Source organism: Tachypleus tridentatus, chromosome 10 (genome assembly GCF_004210375.1).
Source record: "Tachypleus tridentatus isolate NWPU-2018 chromosome 10, ASM421037v1, whole genome shotgun sequence".
Classification (NCBI taxonomy): Eukaryota; Metazoa; Arthropoda; class Merostomata; order Xiphosura; family Limulidae; genus Tachypleus; species Tachypleus tridentatus.
This window is the reverse complement of record NC_134834.1, coordinates 57,765,879-57,789,873: the sequence shown is the minus strand read 5'-3', so window position 1 is coordinate 57,789,873 and position 23,995 is coordinate 57,765,879. Positions and strand designations below refer to the sequence as shown.

General features: G+C 30.7%; 1 protein-coding gene across 2 annotated transcripts; it reads left to right on the top strand.

Moving 5' to 3' along the window:
- Positions 1-9,004: 9,004 nt before the first annotated feature.
- On the top strand, positions 9,005-22,803 carry LOC143229364 (myosin regulatory light chain 12A-like). Of its 2 annotated transcripts, none has more exons than XM_076461593.1 (4): positions 9,005-9,360; positions 10,243-10,442; positions 15,463-15,690; positions 22,429-22,803. In XM_076461593.1, exons 2-4 carry the CDS (start codon positions 10,256-10,258, stop codon positions 22,536-22,538), a joined length of 525 nt encoding a protein of 174 aa, XP_076317708.1. In that variant the 5' UTR covers positions 9,005-9,360; positions 10,243-10,255; the 3' UTR covers positions 22,539-22,803. The 2 variants fall into 2 exon arrangements, with proteins under 2 accessions (XP_076317708.1, XP_076317709.1); XM_076461594.1 differs by having other exon boundaries at positions 15,463-15,696; positions 22,431-22,803.
- Positions 22,804-23,995: the final 1,192 nt, after the last annotated feature.

Below are 23,995 nucleotides of genomic sequence, written 5' to 3'. Positions count from 1 at the left end.
ATAAGACCTGCTCTAACACATATGCTAGAATTATTTGTGGTAAGTTATTAACTAATAAATAATTATTTGATTTAGATGTCAGAATGAATCGTGACATAGAAGATGTGACACGATAAAATTAACAAAACTAAATATCTTGAATATGAACTACATGATTTTAAGACTTGTCCAAGCGCCAGGATATCATCACATACAGACATATAGCGGAGCCAAATTAGGAGTCATTATCTTTAGTTTAAAGTTCATTAAACAAAAGAAAAACATAAATCTAGAGCTGGTTCAGCAACTAGCAAACACTCCACAATACTAAACAGTCAGATTATTCACTGATCATTTTTTCTGTTAGGACAAGTTATTTTTGCAAATCACCAGCATGTTTTCTCAATCACATAAAATACCACTATTTACATTTAAATTTATCATCATTTATTGCTTTTCATAACAAAGAAAAATATATTCTAAACAACTGATTAACATTAACATTACCTCACGTAAAATGTGCTTACTATTTAGACAATGTTTCTTAATCTTTTGTTTCATTTGCAAAAATAGCCGTCTGAAGTCAAGAAGACCAAGGACCCTTTACCCACCCACTTTTAATGATTTTAACTATGAGAAAAAGCACTTCTTAAAAAACTAGGGAGAAAACTAAGTATTGATAAGTATTTGAACCTATTTCATACGTAATTATATATATATAACTGTATATTGTTGGTCTAACTTAAATTATTCAATACCTGCGACAAAAAATTGATCAGTTGCAAACGAAAGCTAGACGCAATCTTACTTTAAAGACGATCCATTATGTGTATCTGTGTACGTATCAGCCTCCATCACTCAGAGTTGGATGGCTCAGTTACCGTACATATTTTGCATAGAAACTGGAAATTGTACGACGATATACACTGGCTGTTTTGTTTCAGGATTTTTATCCAGGAGGAGGGATAAAAAACTTTAAAACGTGATACAATGTCGCTTCTTTTTTGTAGGCCCCCGCTAGTACAGGCAAGCCTACGGATTTACAACGCTAAAATCAGGGGTTCGATTCCCCTTGGTGAGCTCAGGAGATAACCCGATGTGGCTTTGTTATAAAAAACACACACACACCTTCTTACAGACTATTGACTTGTATCATTCATAGTTGTCTGGATCAATTAGCGTAATTTTTGTGTGGTAACTAAAAACGTTTTTGGAAGTACATGGGATATTTTGTTGCAGGATTTTTTCCTGAGAAGGGAGATATAAAATTCCAAAGATAGAGCACATTTCTACTTTTTACACACTTTTGGTTTTTAATTTTGAGGTGAGTATTCATTCAGTTTATTAAATTAATTATTACCTTTCACAAATCAGAATATGCAATTAGCACATAATGAGGTCATTAAGGATTTAATAATGAAATAAAAGGGGGAACATTATCTATTTTTACTTTTTTATTGCTTTCTCAGAGCTAGTATTCGTGCAAAAGAAATGTTTTATTACCAGACAAAGCAAACAAAAATTATACAGTGTATATAATGTGTGATCACAATATAGTGTTTTGAATTTTATTCAGTTGCTATCATTTCAGGACAGAATATCAGTTTCGCAGAAATGAATCAAATAAAACACAAATAGGCGTATTCCTTAGGGTACTTTCGTTTGCTAATATTATTATAGGAAACAAATGAGAATATTATTTATTTTATGTTGATCGTAAAACAAGTTAGTGTTTGTTTTAGTTTTTTTTAATTTAATGTACCTAAAATTATTGGATTTATTATTTTCATACAATTCAAACATCCTGCCCTCTGTTGAAAATAATATAAATCACAAACTTTTTTATTTTCATAACGTGGTGGAGACACAATTCTTGTTGTTTTTCAGTTCAAAGCGTCTTACTGAATTACAACAGATGAAGTTAGTTTTTGTAATTGTTCTCTTTCATCCTTCACGTATCAAGGACATAGGTAGACACCTGCTTGAAAGTTTCCTCTTTCTGATACTTTTGCGTGTAATTGATTAAATGTTTGTTTCACAGCAAAGCCACATTGGGCTATCTGCTGTGGCCTTTCGTGATTTTTGGTGGCTGAAAGAGTTTCAAAAGAATTTGCTTTTTAATATGGTGTATTTTAATATAAACAGTCTAAATCGTTAAAGTGTTTCATAAATGGAAAAATATTCAATTACACCATACCCATTTATATATGTACTCTAGAAGTGTGAATGGTGTGGCCTTGTGCTTAGCGTGCTAAAATCCAAATTCGAAAATAATGCCAATGAACACCATACTTGCTTGTAACTGGACTTCATTGTAAGAGATACAATCGATCTTGTTGAGTGTTTCTAACTGTCTGACTCTACTCTAATCTCGAGTTCAAAACCAAGGCTGGCTATGCCTTAAACCTAGAATTCTATGGCTTTTTAGTCTAGGTGTACATAAGGTGTCGTTCAAGCTAAAATTTACCAGTTACTAATCCGTAATATAGAAATTGACCAGAAATAAATTCTGTAACTCTATGCTAAATATAACTGAAGTTCAACTGACCTTAAATGAATGAAATGAAAGTCGAAGTGGGCTTCTATATGAAACAAAAAGATTTACGACAAAATTAAAACACTAGAATAACTTGTCATGTTTATTCTGGAGAGATGGAAATTATATTAAACTTAGATTTCTTTAAGGAATTTTCTTCCAAGTTCTTGTTTTTTATCTTAGGAGAAAATACTGTTATTACATATTCGTATACTTTGCTGGACAGCGTTAATGGTAAAAACGTCAAACGTCTGTTTGTAATAGGACATTGGATCAACAAATTAGACTGTTAGATATTTTGGTAAGAAAGTGATCACACAGTTCAATGATCTATATCACTGTAATTGCAAATAAATTTTTAAAGTATTTTAAAAGCAAAGCTGAATCAAACTAACACATGAGAAATGTGGTAAGAAAGAGATCACACAGTTTAATGATCTATATTACTCTAATTCCAAATAAATTTTTAAAGTATTTTAAAAGCAAAGCCGAATCAAACTAACACATGTGGTAAGAAAGAGATCACGCAGAAGCTTGATCACAACACCCTTCAGTTATTTCGATCATGACGGACCCGGAGATTCGACAGGTATTTATATACAAAATCTAAAAAAAGAGAAAGTTCGAGAAGTTCCTAGCGTAGCCGAAAGTAAAGGTAAACAAAATTATATATCAAATATTCAAGAACGTTATCGAAAGGAATGTAGCGCAATCTAATGTTAAAACTGTGAACTATGTCGAGCAAGTAGTGTCCGACAGATGCAGATATCGCTGTGTTGCCCTCACAAATTTGAAATATCCTGCGGCGTACACTTTGGTAACCACTGCATTAGATGATAAATGTATAGGTCTTTTATGATTGTGAAAATTAGAAAATCAAAGAGATCCACAAGCTGAAATGTTGATACAATCACACAGAGTACCAAATAGTTTATGTGGACATCACAGCAATCTACCATTAGACTATTTGAGTAACTATTTGACAATCAAGTGAGTACAGATATTTTGGCAATGAGGCTAAATGTCTTGGAAGTCTTCGACATCCTTACATGTTTGATGTTAGTTATGTTGAAGTCTATGCTATATAAATTTTAATAAATGGAGACCTCACATATTTAAGTCAACTCTCACTTATCACAAAGATCCCTGCTAAGTTCAGCCATCTTCAATGGTATGCACATTGAAAAGTCTTGGAGTGATATCTTGTGAATACCTTGATAATATACTTTAAACGTTAAAATTGGAGCAGTGAAAGGTTTATATGGATATTTCAAACTTTTCTGCTGATATCAAGATGTCCATCTCATCAGATAAAGTTGTTCAATATTTGCTACTAGGTCACACATACAGAGACACCTCTCTCTTCATGCTGACAGCAGACAAAAGAGATCCACATAAGAATTCTGTTGTTTTCCTAAGTTTCGTTACGAACTTCAAATTGATAATTTCTACACACACTGATCAAAAAGTGCAGCAAAGACGCTTGATAATTTTAATATAAAATATGTAATCTAGACATATGTATTAATGGCAAGCTCATTAATGATAAAGTTGCAGAGGTCGCACAATACAGCCATTAGAATAGCAACAATAGTAGCTAGACCAACACCTTTTACACGCTACACTTTTAGACTGGTTTTAAAAACATTACTTACTACAAAACAAAGTACCCTAACAAATCAGATGCTACTTATAGCAATCACAATCATATCTTTCGTACTGTATTATAATTTGAGAGAGACAAAGCAAACAAAAAAATTGTAAAGAGATGTGTTTACTGGAAACATCTAAAATATTGAAAGGTTCCAAACAGATTGCATTAACATAAAGAGAATGAAAACGGATAGCAGAAGTAACATTAAAATCGTCTTATTTACATTGAGTACCTGGAATCAAAAATAAAGACAATAATTATAGTAAAGAGGGGATAAATAATGATTAATAATAATAATAAATAATTAAAAGTAGTTGCTGCCAGACATTTGAGTTGCCTCCATGTGGTTGGTGATTTGGAATTAGGGATGGTGATATGCTACTTGGAGTGTCCATTGACAAAAACTGCTGTGAGAGTAATCTATAAATGAAAGTTAGGAAGTAATAATAAAACAAGTAATACTATTTTAATGTCAGAACATATAACATCTGCCATATATTATGACAGGATAGAAAATGTCTTTCTAACGCTTGTAGGTTAGATTAAACCTAATGAAAGACTGATTCCAACTCTGATATATCATATTAGCAACTCCTGGCTAAAATATATTTTCTTACTCTGTTATCAGGATTGGTAAATATGTTGTATTTTGTGATGATATGCTTTTCTGTTTAAATTTACTCTCACTAATGGTCCTGTCAGATTAAGCATCGCTGAGTACCTAAGAGTGAAATTAATAAACTTATTGAAAAATGCGCAATGGGAAGTTTTGAGCTAATAATAAAAACAAGCAACAACTTTTTAGACGTATATGTTAACAGTAGAGAATCTGCATGAATTTCTTTTCATCAAATGTTATGAGATGTAGTACTTTGCAAATGCATATAAAATAGTGCCCTAGTTGTCTGTAGTAGCTGATTTTCATGATCATAGAATACAGATTATTTCCAATTTCAGACTTAGTTTAATTTATTCACTGAAATATTCTCCAACTCCTTTCAGTTTTTCTCTTGTGTTATTTATGTTCAATTATATTCAGCAAATAAGTTTAAAATTATCTTTAAAACACAGATTTTGGAAATATTATAGATAGAATAAGTCGATCTTGGAGGGCAAACAACTAGAAAAACACACACTGGCTAACAGATTAAGCGAAATCCTATTTCGTTACTATTATTTACTATGTCAATCTACCACATTGCTTCCTTTTTTGTGTTGTGAGTTCAAATGTCCGCTAAGACTGAGTGGAGTCTTTTGCTTTTATATACACACAGAAAAGTACAAAAATACATTTGTTTACATCAGCATGGGACAAAGAGAAATAGAATTATTTTACATCTGCATAGTAAAACGTAAAAAGTACAAAAGTAAATGGAGTCCTGATCAACTGAAAAAATTCAGCCAAAACATATAAAGAATACAATGTTATATACATTACAGACTATCCCAAGTAACAATCATTGGAACAAATACACTTAACTCAAACCAGTTTATTCAAGTGTTTGTGTTATACCTCAAGAGATCAGGAACAGAGTGAAAGTGATATACATTCTTTACCTGAGTAGAAGAATTAATACATGTTTACAATCTTTCAACATTTATCTAAGAAGAATTCCATACTACATGCAGAATTTCTGCAGGAAAATTTTGAAACACCTGAATATATCTGACTAAAGATTCCAAACTGGCCATGAAATGATAAAATTCATTACTAATCCAATTATCACATTTTACAATTTTCATTTTTCAAATCTGTGGATCTGAATTATTATCATTAGCTACGTATTCTAAAGGTTCTGGAATTCATATGAATTTTTGTGAACCATCTTAATGTCTTGTCGAAAACATTTTCACAACATCAAGAAATACATAACCACTTGCTATAGTTTCTATTAGATTTCTAGAGCAGCCTTTTTATATTAAATAATTGTCATCATATCTACCATACTTATCCCACATTTTGATATATTTATTAGCTTACATGATATATACACTATAGGCGTGTACAAAGTATATCTTCATTTTTTTAGATTCAGATATTTTAATATTTATATTGTTTAACATTGACTACAATGAGTTGGTGTTTAATAACTTTATTTTAATTTTCTATGCTTAATATTTGGCTGAGTTCTATCACACACAGAAATACACTTTTATATTTCTAATTATCTTGTATCATCTGTTATTAAGTTTTATGCAACCTTGGACAACTCATGCACTAAACAGTCATCTTCCTTTATCTAGCTAAGCCTGAGAAAGTTGATAACTATAGGATGAAGAGCAAGACCCTGTTCCCATACAGCTGATTGGCGACAAGTTTACCAGATACGTTCTTTCCATGTACGAAATTTTGGTAGTAGATTACAATAAATACCTTTCATACTCTGTAGCTTGAATTAATTCAACTGAAATATTCTGTGGGATGACGTTAACACTATTATTACAGAAGAGATAACACAGAAATGATATAAATCCCTTGATGATAGCATCAGAAAGTTCACCTCAACATCGTTGAACATTTATATAGAAGCTACAGTGCTTGAGCTTGCTTTATAGTATGCTTCTAAACATGTATTTTTATTTGCCTATGCTGTAGCCTGTTTTATCACAAATAGTAAGGGTATTCCACTTGCATACAACCTTGTAAATTAGCTATTATACAACAACTTTACACCAGTTACTTTTACACATCGCCGAAGTTGTTTTGTAATAAAAAACAAAACCCTACTGTAAAAGTAATTCATTCATGTCTTGACTGTAAATATGATGACAAATCCAGCTTTTTTATTGTACTACATGTAAGATAGTTAATATGACAGCTTCTTCCTTTGAACTAATGCTGGGAGTAATATTTCCAGCTCTGTTCTGTATGATGCTCTTAAACAATACAAAATGAACATACCACAATGAGCTAGCTATCTGGACACGAGACCTGCACAAAGCTACACAAAGGCTATCTGTGCATAAGTTTTCTAGTTTTGCATTAATAAACTAGAAGAAAGGCAACAACATTTACTGCCAATTGAAATAGTGTGAGCTGACTATTATTCTTATACTGCATCTACGTCCAAAACTTTTGTAGTGAGTTTTAGTAGAAACGTAATATTTACAGTTGGGGTGCAGAAACATTTTTTATTCTTAATTTTTGGTTGCTGTTATCTAACAACTAAGGTGCTGAGATAAGGTTCAAATGATCTAAGATGCTGTTGAACACACTCTGAAGCCTCGGTTATAGATGTATTATAAAAATAATAGTCCATTCTCTTACTTATCTTAAAGCCGGGCAAAACCTTTTTCCTGGTGATTACTGTTGATTGGTTATCTTCCATCAAGTCAATAGATCAAAATTAGGAGTAGCTGTAATTGATATCCAATAATGTTAACTCCCTGCTTTGATAGTTTAATCTATAAGGTGTTGTCGAGATTGAGAACACCGCAACATATTTTAATTTATAAGATGGGAGGTATTCTCCATTTATATTAAGTAATATATCTTTACGTCTCAGTTTTTCGTAATTTCTTACATCAAATGCGTTCGATAATTTTCACACAACTGTCTCTTTGTTTCGACCCTTCAATGAGTCAGCGGTAATCTGTAGATTTATGGCGCCAGAAATCTGGTTTCAATACACCTGGTGGACAGGGTACGGATAGCCCATTCTATAGCATTGTGCTTAACCATAACCATATAAAACCTTTTTGTCTGAAGAACAACCCACAGAAAACTATCTTGTCTACAATGGAAGCACAAATTCTTCTTTAAAATCATCTAAGTGTTCAGAATAGTTAGTTAAACTTATATGTGTTTTCTCAGCCCAAACGAGCCGTTTTTGCATATAAATTTCTCAACAAGTGGGTTTCTCGTCATCACTGAGTTAGTTAAACTGTTACACATATATTTGTTTGCCTAGTGATCTTAAAAATAATAAGAAAATAATATGAATAATTTTATAACTCCTTCTATCTGACAAAACTGCAAAAAATCAAGATAGTTATACGTGATAATGGAACCACAAGTTATCACAAAGGGGTTTTTATTGTTTTTAAATAGATTGTTTGTTCTTAAGCACAAAGTTTTATTTTGGTTTGAATTTCAAGAAAAGCTACACGAGAGCTATCTGCGCTAGCCGTCCCTAATTTTGCAGTGTAAAACTAGAGGGAAAGCAACTAGTCATCACCACCCACCCCAAACTCTCGGGCTACTCTTTTACGAACGAATAGTGGCAAAGATATACATACAGTATAGTGTATGGGTTTTAGAGTTATACATCCTAAGACTTTTACCGCCGAACTCCTGCAGGATCTTTTTTTTTTTTTTCTAATAAGGGATTTATATGTGATTCTATAAAAGGCCGGATGGATTATTTGCCCTATTTTATCTAACACGTTCTAGGTAATTTTTTGACTTGGTTAAAATGGTAGTAGCTACTTTTTTTAAATATTTTAAAAACATTTTTTTCTCTTATAGCAAAGCGAAATCTGACTATGTGCTGTGTACACCGAGAGGAATCGAATCCTTGATTTTAGCATTGTAAATCCATAGATTTGCCGCTGTTCCACCGGGGTACTTTTATAATGCATTGGAAGTTTTGGATCCTCAGAGGCGTACCCAGCCAACTTAAAGGAAAGATGTCGTTCTCTCGAGATATGTATGAATAGACACCAAAATCTATGTACTCAGTTTAGCAAAATTAAGTGTTTAGTTAAATTTTTCATGCTTTTTAAATTACTGTTACAAAAGGGAGACGTAAACGACAAAACTGGATTGAAATAGCAATATCGTTTTTATTTATGACAATTTGTCATTAAGAAAAAAAAACGATATAATTTAAGCGACATCTGATGGTCACGATATTATGTGTCATTATCGTTGCAAACTTGGTATGTGTTACTGGTAATTGTGCAAGTTGAGGTTGTGTTAAAACATTCAGAAAGTAAGCGTTATTTGTGTTTTATATAGGTTTTAAATAAGTTTCTAGCAACGAACAGTGTAGTAAAGGAAAATCATTCAGTAAACCTATAGAAAGACAAAAAGAAAAGTTTAACTCTTCGACAAAAGCTGAACCGACGTTACAGAAATTAGCACTAGTGCTAAAACTTGTATTAAGTAATATAAGTTGCTCTTTGTACTACTGTTGTAACGCTCGTGAATTTCAGGTGTAAGAGAAGAAATTAACATTGGAAATAGAAGGTAGGCTAACGTCGACTTTAATACTAATCTATTACTGATACTAGTATCTCATCTTATGTTAATTGATGTCAATAGTTCTAGTGCTGAAATGTTTTCGTTATGACTTTTACGTGGCGAGCGTAGAGAAATAAATTGAACGTGGAGTGTTATATTTTAATAAAATATATATTTATAAACATAACTACAGCGTAATGTCTCCTTTATATATAATTTAAACTACATATGTCGGTGATAAAGCATACATATAGTATACTGTTGCCTACTTTTGATTTGAATCAACTAGATTGTTTGTCTTTCAATTTCGCCCAAAGCTGCTCGAAGGCTATCTGTGCTAGCCATCCCTAATTTAGCAGTGTAAGACTAGAGGAAAGGCAGCTAGTCATCTACCCACCACCAACTCTTTGGCTACTCTTTTACCATGATTGACCATCACATTATAACGCCCTCACGGCTGAAAGGGCGAGCATGTTTGGCGCAAAAGGGATTGGAACCTGCAACTCTCAGATTACGAGTTGCATGCCTTAACATGCTTGGCCATGCCGGGCTGAATCAACTAGAAAAATATATGCATAAGACAGTATGTAGCTATAGGTCAGATGTTTATGAACAACCCACAAGGCTGTATTTTGCAAGTATAACCTACTAGTATCATACTCTTTACACATTTTAGAAATATTTTTGGGGATTATAAGAAAAGAAGATTTAAAAAGTTCAGTTGTTTTTATCACATTCTGAGAATAAGATCTATTATACATTGTATTTCAAAGTTATGATTTTAATTATATGTAAACAAATTTTTATATTTTATCATGTTTATTATATTTTCTGTTCATTCCTGGAGCAAAGTAACTAAGTTTATTAAAGTTACATTTTTGACTATAGTTAAAACAATAAAATGGCAAGTCGTAGAACCAAATCAAAGGCTGGACCAAAGAAACGTGCACAACGAGCTACTTCCAATGTTTTTGCAATGTTTGATCAGGCTCAAATTCAGGAATTTAAGGAAGCTTTCAATATGATTGACCAAAACAGAGATGGTTTCATAGATAAAGAAGATCTTCATGATATGCTAGCTTCAATGGGTAAGAATATCTAAAAAACTTCAGTGTAATGTTTCTAAATGTTTTTTATACACTTTATAATAAAAAGTTTTAAAATATGCTAGTCATTATTAAAGTGTGTTTATAAAAAATTTAAAAGCTAAACAGGTAACTTGGCATCTTGCTTCACCAACTATATATCCTTTAAAAACTAGTGGGAAGTGTGGTTGATACTTCAAATTGTTGGTAGTTGGTAAATTCCATAATTATAAAATTGAGGAGAAAAATCTTTGTACATTTCACAAATACTTTATTAATGAGAATGGTTTCACCATAATGATGTCTTTACTGTAAAACCATGTTTATAAATAAATAAAATGTACAATTGTCCTTACTTTTTGTATCCTCAATTCTGTGGTTATTTCCAACTGTAAAAATATTTTATTAATGATTGACCAAAAGTGTAATGTATCATTCTGTGTGACCTATATAAAACTTGAAGTGTTTATCAGTTGTAAATAGTTCATGTTTTATAAATTAATATAGAAAATTTATTTTGATGTAAATATCATATTAAGTATGTCTTTAATATGGTATGTTAGTAGTTGTCTTATTATTTAATTGATTTGTCATATTGACATCTCTAATTTGTTATTTTGAAGAAAATTACTGATGAGGATATTGAGATCATCATTTATAGTAAACTACAGGAATCACCATGAAACTTTCCCACTAGTTGTGTAAGAAAATCTGGATCAAACATTTCTTCTAGCTATGTATATATGTAGTGAAAATGAGAATAATTCAGATAATTAAGATAAGAAACTAAACTACTGTGTAGAATCCTGTTATTGATAGATTGATAAAATAAAACCAAGAGTTCTTTGTAGTAAGTCCTAGAACTTGTGTAGATATCACAAACTAGAGGTGCTTCCTATTTAACCTGTTAAATTCATACATTTAAATTTATCAAACTTACCTTCTGTTTGAAGTAATATTGAATATGTAATTTGTTTTAATTAATGCACTAGAGAGGGGAAGGAAAAGCAACATTTAAAAGTTGTTTAAACATGAATATGATGAAGGAACTGTGTATGAAAAGTAACTGTTCTTGTACATAGATATTGAACTTGTATTTCATGAAAATAATGTAACTGAAAACTGTTATGAATGATATAACTTGACTAGTGAGTGAAACTGAATGTTCTGAACCAAGATATAATGCCCCAGAGTGAGCAAGGGTAAATGACAGAACTACTGAAATATCTTTTTCACTTACCTGACAGAACAAAGACAGTCAATAATTCTATAAGTTCTCAAATTACATATTTTAACAAGTGTTCTAAATGCATTTTTAAGCTGATCCAGACATATGGGTTTCTGTATTGCCTGTCTGAATAGGCTGCCTTCCAGTCTTTGAGACTTAAGAATAAAAATTGTAGTATGTGTGTATATATATAGCCTTTGCCTGTGCAAAAGAATTAGGTTTGCAGCCATGAGAAGGGAATGGCATAGCTAAATGTAGAAACTGTATGAAAACTTAGAAAATGTGTTACATGATAAATATGGATATACTTTAATGAAGATATATTCTACAATAGTTATGTGAAGGTGAAATTCATGGTTATTTCAGTCTTTGCAACCATAAATACAACCATTGTTTTGTTTAAGTTTGGTTTAAATGAACAAGAAAATTTAGAAAATCTCTAGATTTTTTCTTTTTATTGGTCTGTGTTTTGCAAGCTTTTCATACCTTTTACATCTCACATAAATGGTGGTTAGACAGAGTCTGTGTAGCTTCATCAAATATCAGTTGAATGTCATTACTAATTACGAATATTGATAGCATATGAAAATCCAGAAACCTTGACAAAGTATGTGTGACATATATGCATGATATGCTTCTGGGTACATAGAATATACAGTCTTTACCTTGATCTGGAAAAAAATTATTGGGAATAATTTTTCAATAAATATGTTAAATGAAGTTAAGGTAATGTCAGAAAGGTGAATGATTATTAAAGTACTGTGTACAAAGATAATGTATATATTTGTTCCAAGACACATTTTGAAGTGAACTTTGATACACCTCTTCTATTTCTTTAGTTGACTTTTATGTTAAACTTTCTGAGCTAAGTAATCTAATAAAGCCAGAGTGTCACGGATACATGTCTGTGTGATAAAGTTGCAGTGTTATATTGATTGTTAGTTGCAAACAAATCATCTTCTAATTGTTATTTGAAGAACTTTATTTAGTTTTTCTCCTAATCTCCAAAACTTTTAGGTGTTTTTTTTTCATTAATCCATACTGGATATACATATGTAAGTATATATGGTAAGTATATATTTAATTATACACACACACACACACACACACACATATTGATTTAATTAAAATTGCATAAATGTAACTCAAATAGGAAATTCTTTTATCCTGAACCTAAAAATTCACCACAAAAACCTGAGAATGTTTTGGTCTAGAACAAACTTTGTAAATTACCTTGATACAGAAGTTTCACATTATCTTCAAATCATGAATGATACTTAAGAAGTTAACAATGCTAGAATTGGCTAATAAATTAATCAATAGGCTTAATTATTTTTAGGTGGTTAATCTTCCTATTTTCAGCTAGTCTTTATTGGGTTTTTTTTCGTAAAGACATTTTCAAACTCCTTTCATTTATATGGTAGGCTCTTCAGTGTTCTACTGGTAGTTGTATTTTGTGGGAAAATCTGGATTTGGAAACATTAAAATGACATTGAAACAACAATGATTTGATTCATCAGAATACTTTACTGTCATGTGTTGTACTCTCTAATCCCAACTAAGCTTATCTTATGTTTTCTCTTTGAAGAAAATTCTGTAGCTATGAGGTAAAGGTTAACACTCAAACTCTTTTAGGAATGAAAATAACTTCTAAAGGAGCTCAAAAAATTCCATATCTGTCATTTGCTCTTTAGTCTTCAGAACTTAGTATTGAATCCTTTAGATTAATGCTACAACAGCTCACTAGATGGAATACTTATTAAAATATTGAAACACCAATAAACTATTAATTGACAGAAATGTTTGACAGTTAATATTTCTTTTTAAATGCCTAAAAATGTTTAAGTTATTCATCTTGTAAGCTCTAATATTTCTCTTATGTTTTCCATTAACATCCTGCAGTATTGTTAACTAAATCTTGTGTTTTCCTGAATATGATTTTAAAAAATAAAGAAAATACTGTGTTATATAAAATGTAAAGCTTCTTTATTGTCAGACATACTGAGTATAGTATCTGTGGTTACAATGTTTCACCAGATTAACTGGGCATCATCAGGTACAAGAACTATGAGAAGTGAACTAGTGATTTAGATTATACGAAAAAAACTAGCAAATGGATACATTGGTATTTGATTGGTTGAGTTTTTTAAAAAAATACTAATGAACCTGTGTAACTACAGTTCATATTTACAGGGTCACTATAATGCAAATTTAATTCCTTTAACCAAGTTACATAGGGTTGTCAGTTGGCCTATTTATTCACATGCTCTTATATAAATCAGTGGCAGTTCTAGTGTATACTTTCAGGGAATTCCATTAAAAGTGTTTTTGCAAAAAAAAACAAGTTTCATAAGGGGTCGGATGAAACGTTTTGTAAACTGTAGAACCAAAATGAGTTGTTTGACACTATTTAAAAGTTGAGTCGGGTAGTTTAGTAGAAGGGGTTTGGGGGGAAATCTCCATGTTACCCAAGGAATGGGATGAAAAATGCAATCTTCAGGGTGGAAACAATTTATTTGATAGACTTCAAAAGTTGGTGAGGTCAATAGTTTAGGAGGAGTTACATAGTACTCAGACACTAAATATTATTCTATAGATGTTGCAGATAGTCAAACAGTTAATGCTTGAACATGTTTGGAAAAATAATTTTCTTTCTAACAATGGAAAGCATATCTAATTACTGATACCAAATATGTCTACAACCAAAACTAGTCTACATATACGTAGCTCTTGGAATTAAATATGATGACAACTATACTGAAGAGATCAGTCTAGCGGTATTGAATAGAATGTACACAATTAAAGTTAATAAATCAAGCACAGATAATTTAGGTACAAAGAGATAATTAACAGCATTTGTCACTTTACTTATTAGAACCAGAAAATAATAGAATTATCACAGTTCTGAAGTTAGTCATTTTGTACACAATAACATTCTAATTATTCTAGTGTAATTATGTTGAAGCATCAAAATGGAAATTCCATCATTTTTCCTTATTACAATCCATTTTTGTATATTAGCTTAAAAAAAGAATTTTTTTATGGGTAAATTGTCAGGAAAAAATAGGATTGGCAGGTAAGATTTTCTGTTCACTTATTAAATAGTATTTAACTGTAGCATAACAATGCCAAACTACAGTATATTTTTAATGCATTATAAAGTGTAGTTTGAATTTCAACAATTAAATTTTTCTTTATTATATATATTTGTTGTGGGGTAACTGTATACTAGCAGCTAGACGTCAGTGTATTAACTTCAAGATTTAAACACATGCCTGTATCTTAGTTTCATGAATTATTTAAATTTCACTTACATTTTTTTATAATTTTGCTTACCCTGTATGTGAATGTGTAACTCACCCTTTAAAGAACTTTATAAAAACAAAGTTTTAGTGATAGCAATAAAATCATTACTTGTTTGCATGCAATAATGTATCAAAATGTAACAGTAGAAGTAGGGTGATTTAAAGGCATGGTGAAATAAACAGTGGGATAAATTTTAAAATATGAAAGTACGTAACCTGCTAGCATGATGAGAAGGCTCTTCAAGTAAGTTAGTTCAAACCATTTGCTAAACTATGAACTGTACATATAAGTACATATAATCAGTTTTCCAAGGTAAGACCTCATGTTATAACTGTCTTTAGGGCTTCTGAAACTATTTAAAAATTAGAAATTATGGTTCACATATGTGTGCAATCTTGCATAAATTGGAAAAACATATCTTTAAAGTGTATCATAATTAGTGCCTAATGTCTATACCCAGTGAATTATACAGTATTTTGTATATCACAGGAAAGAACCCAAATGACAAATACCTGGAAAACATGATGAATGATGCTCCAGGCCCAATAAACTTTACCATGTTTCTAACTCTGTTTGGTGAACGACTCCAAGGTACAGACCCTGAAGATGTAATAAGAAATGCATTTGCATGCTTTGATGAGGATAACACTGGTTGTATTTATGAAGAAAGACTCAGAGAGTTACTTACTACAATGGGGGATCGTTTTACTGAAGAGGCTGCAAGTATTTTTCTTATTTTACAGTTTCAATAATGAAATTTATGTATAACAGAAGTACATTTTGAGTATAGCGAAACAAACTGTTATTTTTCCAGTACATTAAGTAAAGTATAACTTGGGAAGAGTAAAATAGTATTAAGTACATATGACATTTACAAATGAAGAAAATTATCTGTTGAAACAGTCATTTATGTTTACTGTAAAAGAAGTAATGTATGTTAGTAGATACTGTGCTAGTCTTTTCATGTTGCACACATTTGAAGGTTGAGTTTTAATGCATTATTTTGCTCTTGGTGATACACAGACTGGCCAGTTTATTAGAACTAACACTTACCTTGGTAAAAAAACTTCTGTTATAGCCATGAGCAAAATGAATTGAGTGTATTATATGTCAGATAATTCCTAGAATATTCTAAGTGCAGAGATCTAACTGTATCATTGTTAAACTTTAAGAAAATTGATAAAAGCACAGATTTCCTTAACCTTTTAGTAGAACCATCATTATGAAAGACAATGTGTATTTGAATAGGTATTCAAAAATATTTGTCATTAGGTTCTATGATCAGTGGCATTTGACAGAGAAGATGTGCATATATGTATGTGCACACATATGTTGTTAGATTAAAGGAGAAATAATTACAGGACTGTTATGTGTAACAGGCATCAGATCATGTCTCAATTAATAGATTTCTTCAGGAGTGTTCAGGATTCATCTTGAATCATACCATGAAGAAAAATATGGGTCTTATAAGTGGAAAAAAAAGTGTTTGAATGTAGTCTGCCTCAGGTTGATTGCGTTGCATGAACTCAGTGCTGAATCTCTGACTACCTGAACTCAATACAGAGAGCAGTAAATACATACAGTACAGCACTGTTGATATATAGCAAGTAAGAATTTGAATTCAGCAGTTATAATGGAAAACCAAAAACTAGACCCTTTCACTAAGACAAGAAGGCTTTAGGAAATTTCTCACATAATAGCCAATTGAGTTTCATTTTACTTCCAGAGATAAAACTAGTCTTTAAAAGGTGGTGCAAAAGAAAGTATCCTCTATATTAAAGTGAAGTACTGCAACCATAAACTAGTTCTTCCATGTCTTATGGGCCTGGTGGTTAGGACACTTGACTTGCAACCTGTGAGTTGTGGGTTAAGATCTCACTCTAAAATGCTTGTCCTTTCAGCTGTGAGAGTGCAGTAATGTGATAGTTAATCCCAATTTTCATTGATAAAAGAGTAGCCTAAGAGTTGGCAGTGTGTTGTGTTGTCTAGCTGCCTTTTCTCTAATCTATCATGGATAAATTAGGAAGAGCTATCCCTCGTGTAGTTTTGTGCAAAATTCAAATCATGGTCAAATTCATGGTCGTGGGTGGAGAGTTTCACCAGCAAGATTGTGATATAATGTGCAGCTTTGGTTCCAGTTTGTACTAGGTATCCATATTATTTCTGAATCTAGAGCAGAAAATATAAAACTAAGAGTGAGTGAGACTGAATATGGTTTGGAAATCCATGAATAGTATATGGAGAAAACTTCTTAAATTGGTTCATTTTTCCAATGAGAAAATATTTATGCTGAAGTATCATTCCAAATTGTTCACAGATGGCAGTAGTGCATTTCATTTACAAGTTGAGCCCTTCAGAAATATTTTAAGTGGTTTTTAATTTATTGTAGAATATCAAGGTGCATCTGGTAAATACTATTTAATTGTAAACTAATATATGTTGTGTGTCTGAAAATTAAATCCATTAAATTGGACTTTGAAAAGATTACATATATTGGCAGAAGGTATATTTATAACATCAGTTGATTGTACATGTATTGCATGATAAGCTGAAAGCATGATGTTTTCTCATTTTTTACAATCTTCAGTTAAAATTTTTATAAGCCCAATAAACTTGGAGGGAAAAAAAACATTCTTTTTTGAATATTAATATATTGAAATTTACTTATTTTAATTTTTTTAACTACCAAGCTTCATCTGAAAATGACAGTGAAAATGTGAAAACATTGTTTTTCGTTCATTACTTGTGTTACTTGTAAGTTCAAAAGTACGTGCAATGTATAAGTTCAGCCTGCACATGTTTTATGATGCATAAAAAAAGTATTCTTACATCAGAACCATAGTTTCTTTTTTTATCTGTCAAATTTTCATGATGATGAGAAACCTAGTTGAAGTAAAAACATATTCCAACAACAGCTGGTATGGATATTAAAACTTTGATTAAAATGAACAACTTTTTTTTTTATTTTTGTTCACCTGAAGATGGCTTGAGAAAGTTAAAACATTGCTCTGTGCTTTATTTTAATTAAAGTTTTAATACCTACACTAGCTGTCTTTAGAATGCATTGTTGGATTTTCTTTTTATATCAAATGACTTGATTATTCTTTTAACTTTTATCCAAAATGGGTACATTTACTGCTATAGTACAAATTCACCAAATATATCTTGGATTAACAGCAGCATTCTAGATTAGTACATTTATGCATCAGTTTCAGAAGTTAGGGACCTACATTCTTGTTCCCTGTATCTGAAAGAAAGTAAAATATCATAAATCTTATAGAATATTAACACTTCTAATGTTCTTATTCTTGTGAGAAGGAGATTCACTAGTCTTCAGTCTCCCTAAAATCTAAGATGACTAATTTGTAAAGTATAAGAAAGAACTAAAATTTGTAAGTTACTTTACTAATTCATTTCACAGTTGTAGGCAGACTTTTCCTTTCTGTATAACCAATCTAGGATATTTGTAGACCTTTTTGAAAATGTTGCCCTTATGTAGAGTTTTCTATGACTGACAGGAGTAAACAGATAGCACAAACATGGCAGTTACTGAGGAATACTTGGTACACTCATCAATTGATTAAACTTGTTACATAACACAACAAAGGGAAAAGACAGGACTTTAATGATATGTAACCACAAGGACCTAGAGCATTTCTTCTCAACCAAATTCAGTAGTTGGACAGCACAAGAGTTGGTTGTAGCAATCATTTCAAAACTCAAACTGTTTACTAACTATAATAGTAAACCACTTGCAACATTAACAATATATCACTGTATTGATAGTATCTAGTCAAAAGTAAGCTAACTAATTAAATCATAACTCAAAAGTAGCATGTAAAATTAATATTAATTTTTTAAAACAGACTAACAAAATTTACATTGTCATAACTCCACACACATGTGTACAGTATTGGAAATAATTATAAAGTCAAAAGATAAAATATATGTATAATACTATTCACACAAGACAGAATGTCATTTGTAGAAAAATGAAATACTGTTAAATGTTGTGTGGTTATGGAGCAATCTGTGGGAAACCAAAGGGGCCTCAGCCTCCCTTTTTGATGACAATGAAAAACATGTATGTGCTAATATTTGTTTTGTGTATTTACAGACTCATCATGTCCATTTTTGGTTTGCATTCATTTGGTAATCTAATTCTCTTTCCTTCATGCCCACATTAATCCCCTCATTTAACTCTGGATCTACCACTGGTTATGTAAAAGTAAATAGTCTGTATAAATGTGAGTAGTTGTGCAAGTTTAGAGTTTGAAACTTATGGTAAAGATGATGATTCCTTGAAAGGAAATTATACATGAAAAGCGTATAGAAGTAAATGTTTTAGCTACAAAAGCTACTTTCACTGACAGATTGCACCTCAACTTTGTTTCACGTAGTGCAATGTGCAAGATCATGGAGAGGGTTCATAAAACTGGTACTGTCAATATTAGAAGTGATCAGGAAAGAAAACCCAAATGATCCAGAAGTGATATAAAATTTCTCAGTGTAAATTCTCTGAATGACAGGCCATAATTTAGTAGAAATCTTGTGAATGATCTTCCTGCAAGTACAGGTGTTAACTTTCTTCAAGAACAGTAAGATGTTTTAGCTCGAAATGCTTTAACAAGTTATTAGCTGTTTGGATATCTTTGCTGAGAAGAAGCAAAAAAAAAAATACTGAAATGGACAACAGAAATGTAATATTGGAATACGTAAGTCTTGAAAGAATTGTTCTTTACAAGCAAGTCTAAGATGGTTGGCATAAGTCAGTGGCAGTTTATGTTGTTTGAAAGCAAACAGGAGAGTGGTATAACAATCAGTGTGCAACTTAGTATAGTATCAATAGTGGGAAAATACAAAAAAGAAAACAAGCAAAAGTAACATTTACATCTATGTAAATTAACAAAATAAGCAATAAAAACTGGTTGCATGATTGTAAAATATAAATCCCTTGAATAAAATGATCAAAACAATGAAATAAAAGGAAGTTACAGAATTTCCTTTGATATGAATAACATATCAACAAGTTATCAGATATCGAAGCCACACACCTCATATGTAATCACATTAAGGACTTCACAGATGGGAAACTAGGGTCTTTTATTCATCTTTAAAGTACTTTGGACTTGGGTTTAGTAGTTTACCAAACATCTCTTCCCACTTAATGGTCTTATTGACAAAGATGATTTTGGACATTAAGTCTAGAACATTCAGATGAGAGATAAAGGTGTGATTTGTTTTTATTTTGGAATCCCTTGAATGGGGATACTCTGCATATACATATGCATAGGTTTACTTGGAATGAGGGACATTATATGTACTGCTTGTAATTTATCACATTATTACATGCTAACTTAAATTTTAAAAGAAATTGTAACTTTGTACAATTTTAATATATATTGAACATAAATCCTTACCACAAGATGTTTGTTTTTATCACAATATTTAAAACATACAAATCATTAGCTTACAATAAACTGTTTCTACAAAGAAATTAAAAAGGTAATGTAAATGGTTAATGATTAACCAGTTGAAGTAGTTTATAACCCATAAAACATGAATACTAATGCACTAAATAAACTAATTTTAATCTTTTCCAAATACAGACAATTACTTGCACATTGAAGTTGCTGCCTTATATAGTGCAGCAGTGTTGAAATGATTTATTTCTGATTTTACACTGTGATTGTTAATTGTAAAATAAAAGGTAAAATGCACATACCATTTTTAATGAGCATTTTGATATTTTTCTTAATTTGAAAAATACTATATGTAAAAAAAAATGGAGCTTATAGGTTTATTTATTTCCAATAAATTTCTTAACTTGCATTTTATCAGTTAGATATATAAGAAGAGGGAATCCCCAGTAACCATAGCATTTGAAATTCGTTTAGGCAGGATTAGATTAAGTTAATCTGTGTGACATTGGGCATGGTCAATTGCATCAGTCAAAAGGGTTTAACTTGCAGTCCAAAACTGTAAACAGAACTCAAATCAGTTGAGATGAAAGAGCTATGAGATAAAAGATTGTGTTTGAAAAACTCAATTATTCTATGGGCCATCATGCCACAGCTAAAATTGACTGTTAATTATGATTTTCCTGTGTTGTATTACATAAATACTGATATAATTGTTGTCATGGCAATAATATTTTCTCCTTCATTAGATATGTTGTTATTTTTTTAAATGATGTATGAACGACAGAATTGTCCAACACTGAAATTACCATTAAACAAATTAAAAAATAAATATTTTCAATCATATTATCATCCAAGCTTGCTTTGTTTGTGTGAGCTAAAAAAGTCTAACTACATTCCATTTGTGTCTTATCCATATAATTTTACTTATAATAATTGGTCAGACTTGTGTCTCTTCAAATTAGTAATACTTTTCTATACCATTGTGACTACCTTGTAGTTTCCTTTGATCCTGCATGTTTATGGGTGTACAATTAACTGTTTCTAATTCACAGAAACTTAACAATCAATTGTCAGTCAGACTAAAATTAAATGTACTATGGTGCAGGTTGTGTTGTACTAATAACATATAAACTTCAGATAAAGGATAAGATGAAGTTTGTTTTTTAGATACTTCTGTTGTTGGTCATGTTTACATGGTTAAAAGATCAAATTTCAACTACATTTTTAAGGTTCAATGGTGCATGTATGTAAACAACTGCTTAATTGATTAACTAGGGTAATAAATATATTTAGTAGTAGTCTTGAAAATGTGGTTGAAATTAAACCACCATAACCGTATAGAACTAGACCTTTTCTCACCATGTCGGAGAACTTTGTTTATAGTTTTCAGTGAACATTTTCAATTACGATAGTTTACCTCCTAATGAAAAAAATATTCAAAAAGTAATTTTAATACTTAGTTTTTTATATTGTAAAAATTAAATGAAGGTAAATAAAGCATTTACATAGTAATCACAACATTCATATAATCCTATGTCATAACATCAGGAAACAATAACTCCTTATTTGAAAATACTTCAATATAAACATTGTTTCTACTTCTGAAGGTTTCTTTAATTTAAATCATGAATATAAAAATAGGTCTGTGAAAACTGCCATTTTGTTTAGTGCTATTGATTTGTTATTGATATAATAATTATTTATTGGCCATAAAAGTTTCAAAAAACAAAATTGATTGTTTTAGCATTTCTTGATGTAAAAGTAAATGACGTGTTTATTTATTCTTTATGAAGTTAATCCTAACAAATATTTCAGTGTAAGGGTGTATTAAACCTGTGGTCCTAAACTCCAGGAGGAACTTTTAATAAAATACTTGTCTTTTAGGAACTTAATTACATCAATTATAATTTTTTTTACATATACATTTATTTTATCACATTGTTACTATATCTTTTTGTTTGACTTTACAACTATTTGTATTGTTAGAAAGATATGGTGTAAGTGAAAGTTAAAGATAAGCATTTGTTTTCACAGGTGGATAGAATGTATAGTGAAGCTCCCATAGATAAGAATGGAATGTTTGACTACATTGAATTCACTCGCATATTGAAGCACGGTGCCAAGGATAAGGATGATCAGTAGAAGCAATGCAATACTTCTGTTATTTTTGGTGGACAAAACAGTTATTTTTATTAACTGAATTTTCTATAAAAACTTGGAACGATTTCGTAAATGATTCAAATGATACATAAATGTAATCAGTTATTTAAATTGTCAGTTATACAATATAATATTCTTTAATAAAATATTTTAATCTGTTGTATAATTTGTAAAATTTTGATGAACTTTGTGTAAAATCATTAAGTATAAACGTTTTGATTGGGAATTAAAAGTAATTAAAAATGAATATTTAGATTTTTTTGGATTTTATTTAGTAAAGATTGCTTAACATATAGTTAATATATTTTAAGTAGTGTGTTTTAGAGATTGAATATTGAATCAATTAATTGAAATTACTGTTACATTGATTATCACCATACTAAACATCTAATTGAAATTGGTGTTTCCAATTGCTATTTTTGATTATTCCATAATTTAATAGTTGATATTTTCATTATGTAGATTGTGGTCAAAGTAATCAACTAATTAAAATACATTCCTCTTATGTTTATTTATAAGCACAAAATAGTATAACATTGTTTTTGCTGTAATTGTCATTACTTTGTGTTTATACAGCTTTGGTGGTATTAGGAAAGGAGAAGCTTCACGATTCAAGGTTTACAGGTTTGAATCCCATTGCCATCAAACTTGTTTACCTTGTTTACTATGACAAAGATAATAAGACTTTCTACTACTGGTTAGTAATTTTGAACTTCTGACTAGAGGGAAAGCAACAGGCTGGCAATACATGTCACCTACTTTATAGTTTTTTTTGTTTGTTTGAACATAGTTTGAGAGATACTTGTATAATTAATTGAATGTAATTAATTAATGGGGTTTTTGATTAGCAAATACCACTTCTCATTTCTAGAAGTATTTAGATATCTATTTATTTTTACAAATGTTTCTTTACATTTATATGAACCTTAAAATAACTCAAATGTGGGTAAGTCTCACCTCTTTGCCTCTATAATGTTTACACTAACAATACTCAACTTTCAAAAGCCATAATTATGCAGTATTAATCTGTCATTACAATTCTTAAATGAAATTGTGACGAAGAAATAAAAACATCAATTATTATCAGTAGCATACTGTGAGAGGGTAGTTTGCCCTGGGTGACAGCCAGCAGGGGGGTGGGTGTCACTGGGAGAGTTGAAGCACCAGTACAAGTCTTCAAACTAAATGTAAAATTTGCCAAAATTAAAAAAATTAAAAATGTTCAACTATTATAACAGCTTAATATCAGTTTCCACTATAAAATAATTTTTTATTTTTATTAGCAATACAAAATTTACAAATAAATATTTTATAAAAATTACATCAAAAGGCAAACATTTGTTGCCATTTTAGTCATCAGTTTGTTGAGCATAGCTGGTTGGCTGCAACTGACATTCCAAGTCTTGTTCACTTGACACTGTGACTCCACATACATTAAA

Coding starts and splice junctions, on each gene's coding strand:
- LOC143229364 (XM_076461593.1), top strand. CDS start 10,256: ATGGCAAGTCGTAGAACCAAATCAAAGGCTGGACCAAAGAAACGTGCA. Junction 10,443..15,462: donor TGATATGCTAGCTTCAATGG/GTAAGAATATCT, acceptor TGTATATCACAG/GAAAGAACCCAAATGACAAA. Junction 15,691..22,428: donor GGATCGTTTTACTGAAGAGG/CTGCAAGTATTT, acceptor ATTTGTTTTCAC/AGGTGGATAGAATGTATAGT.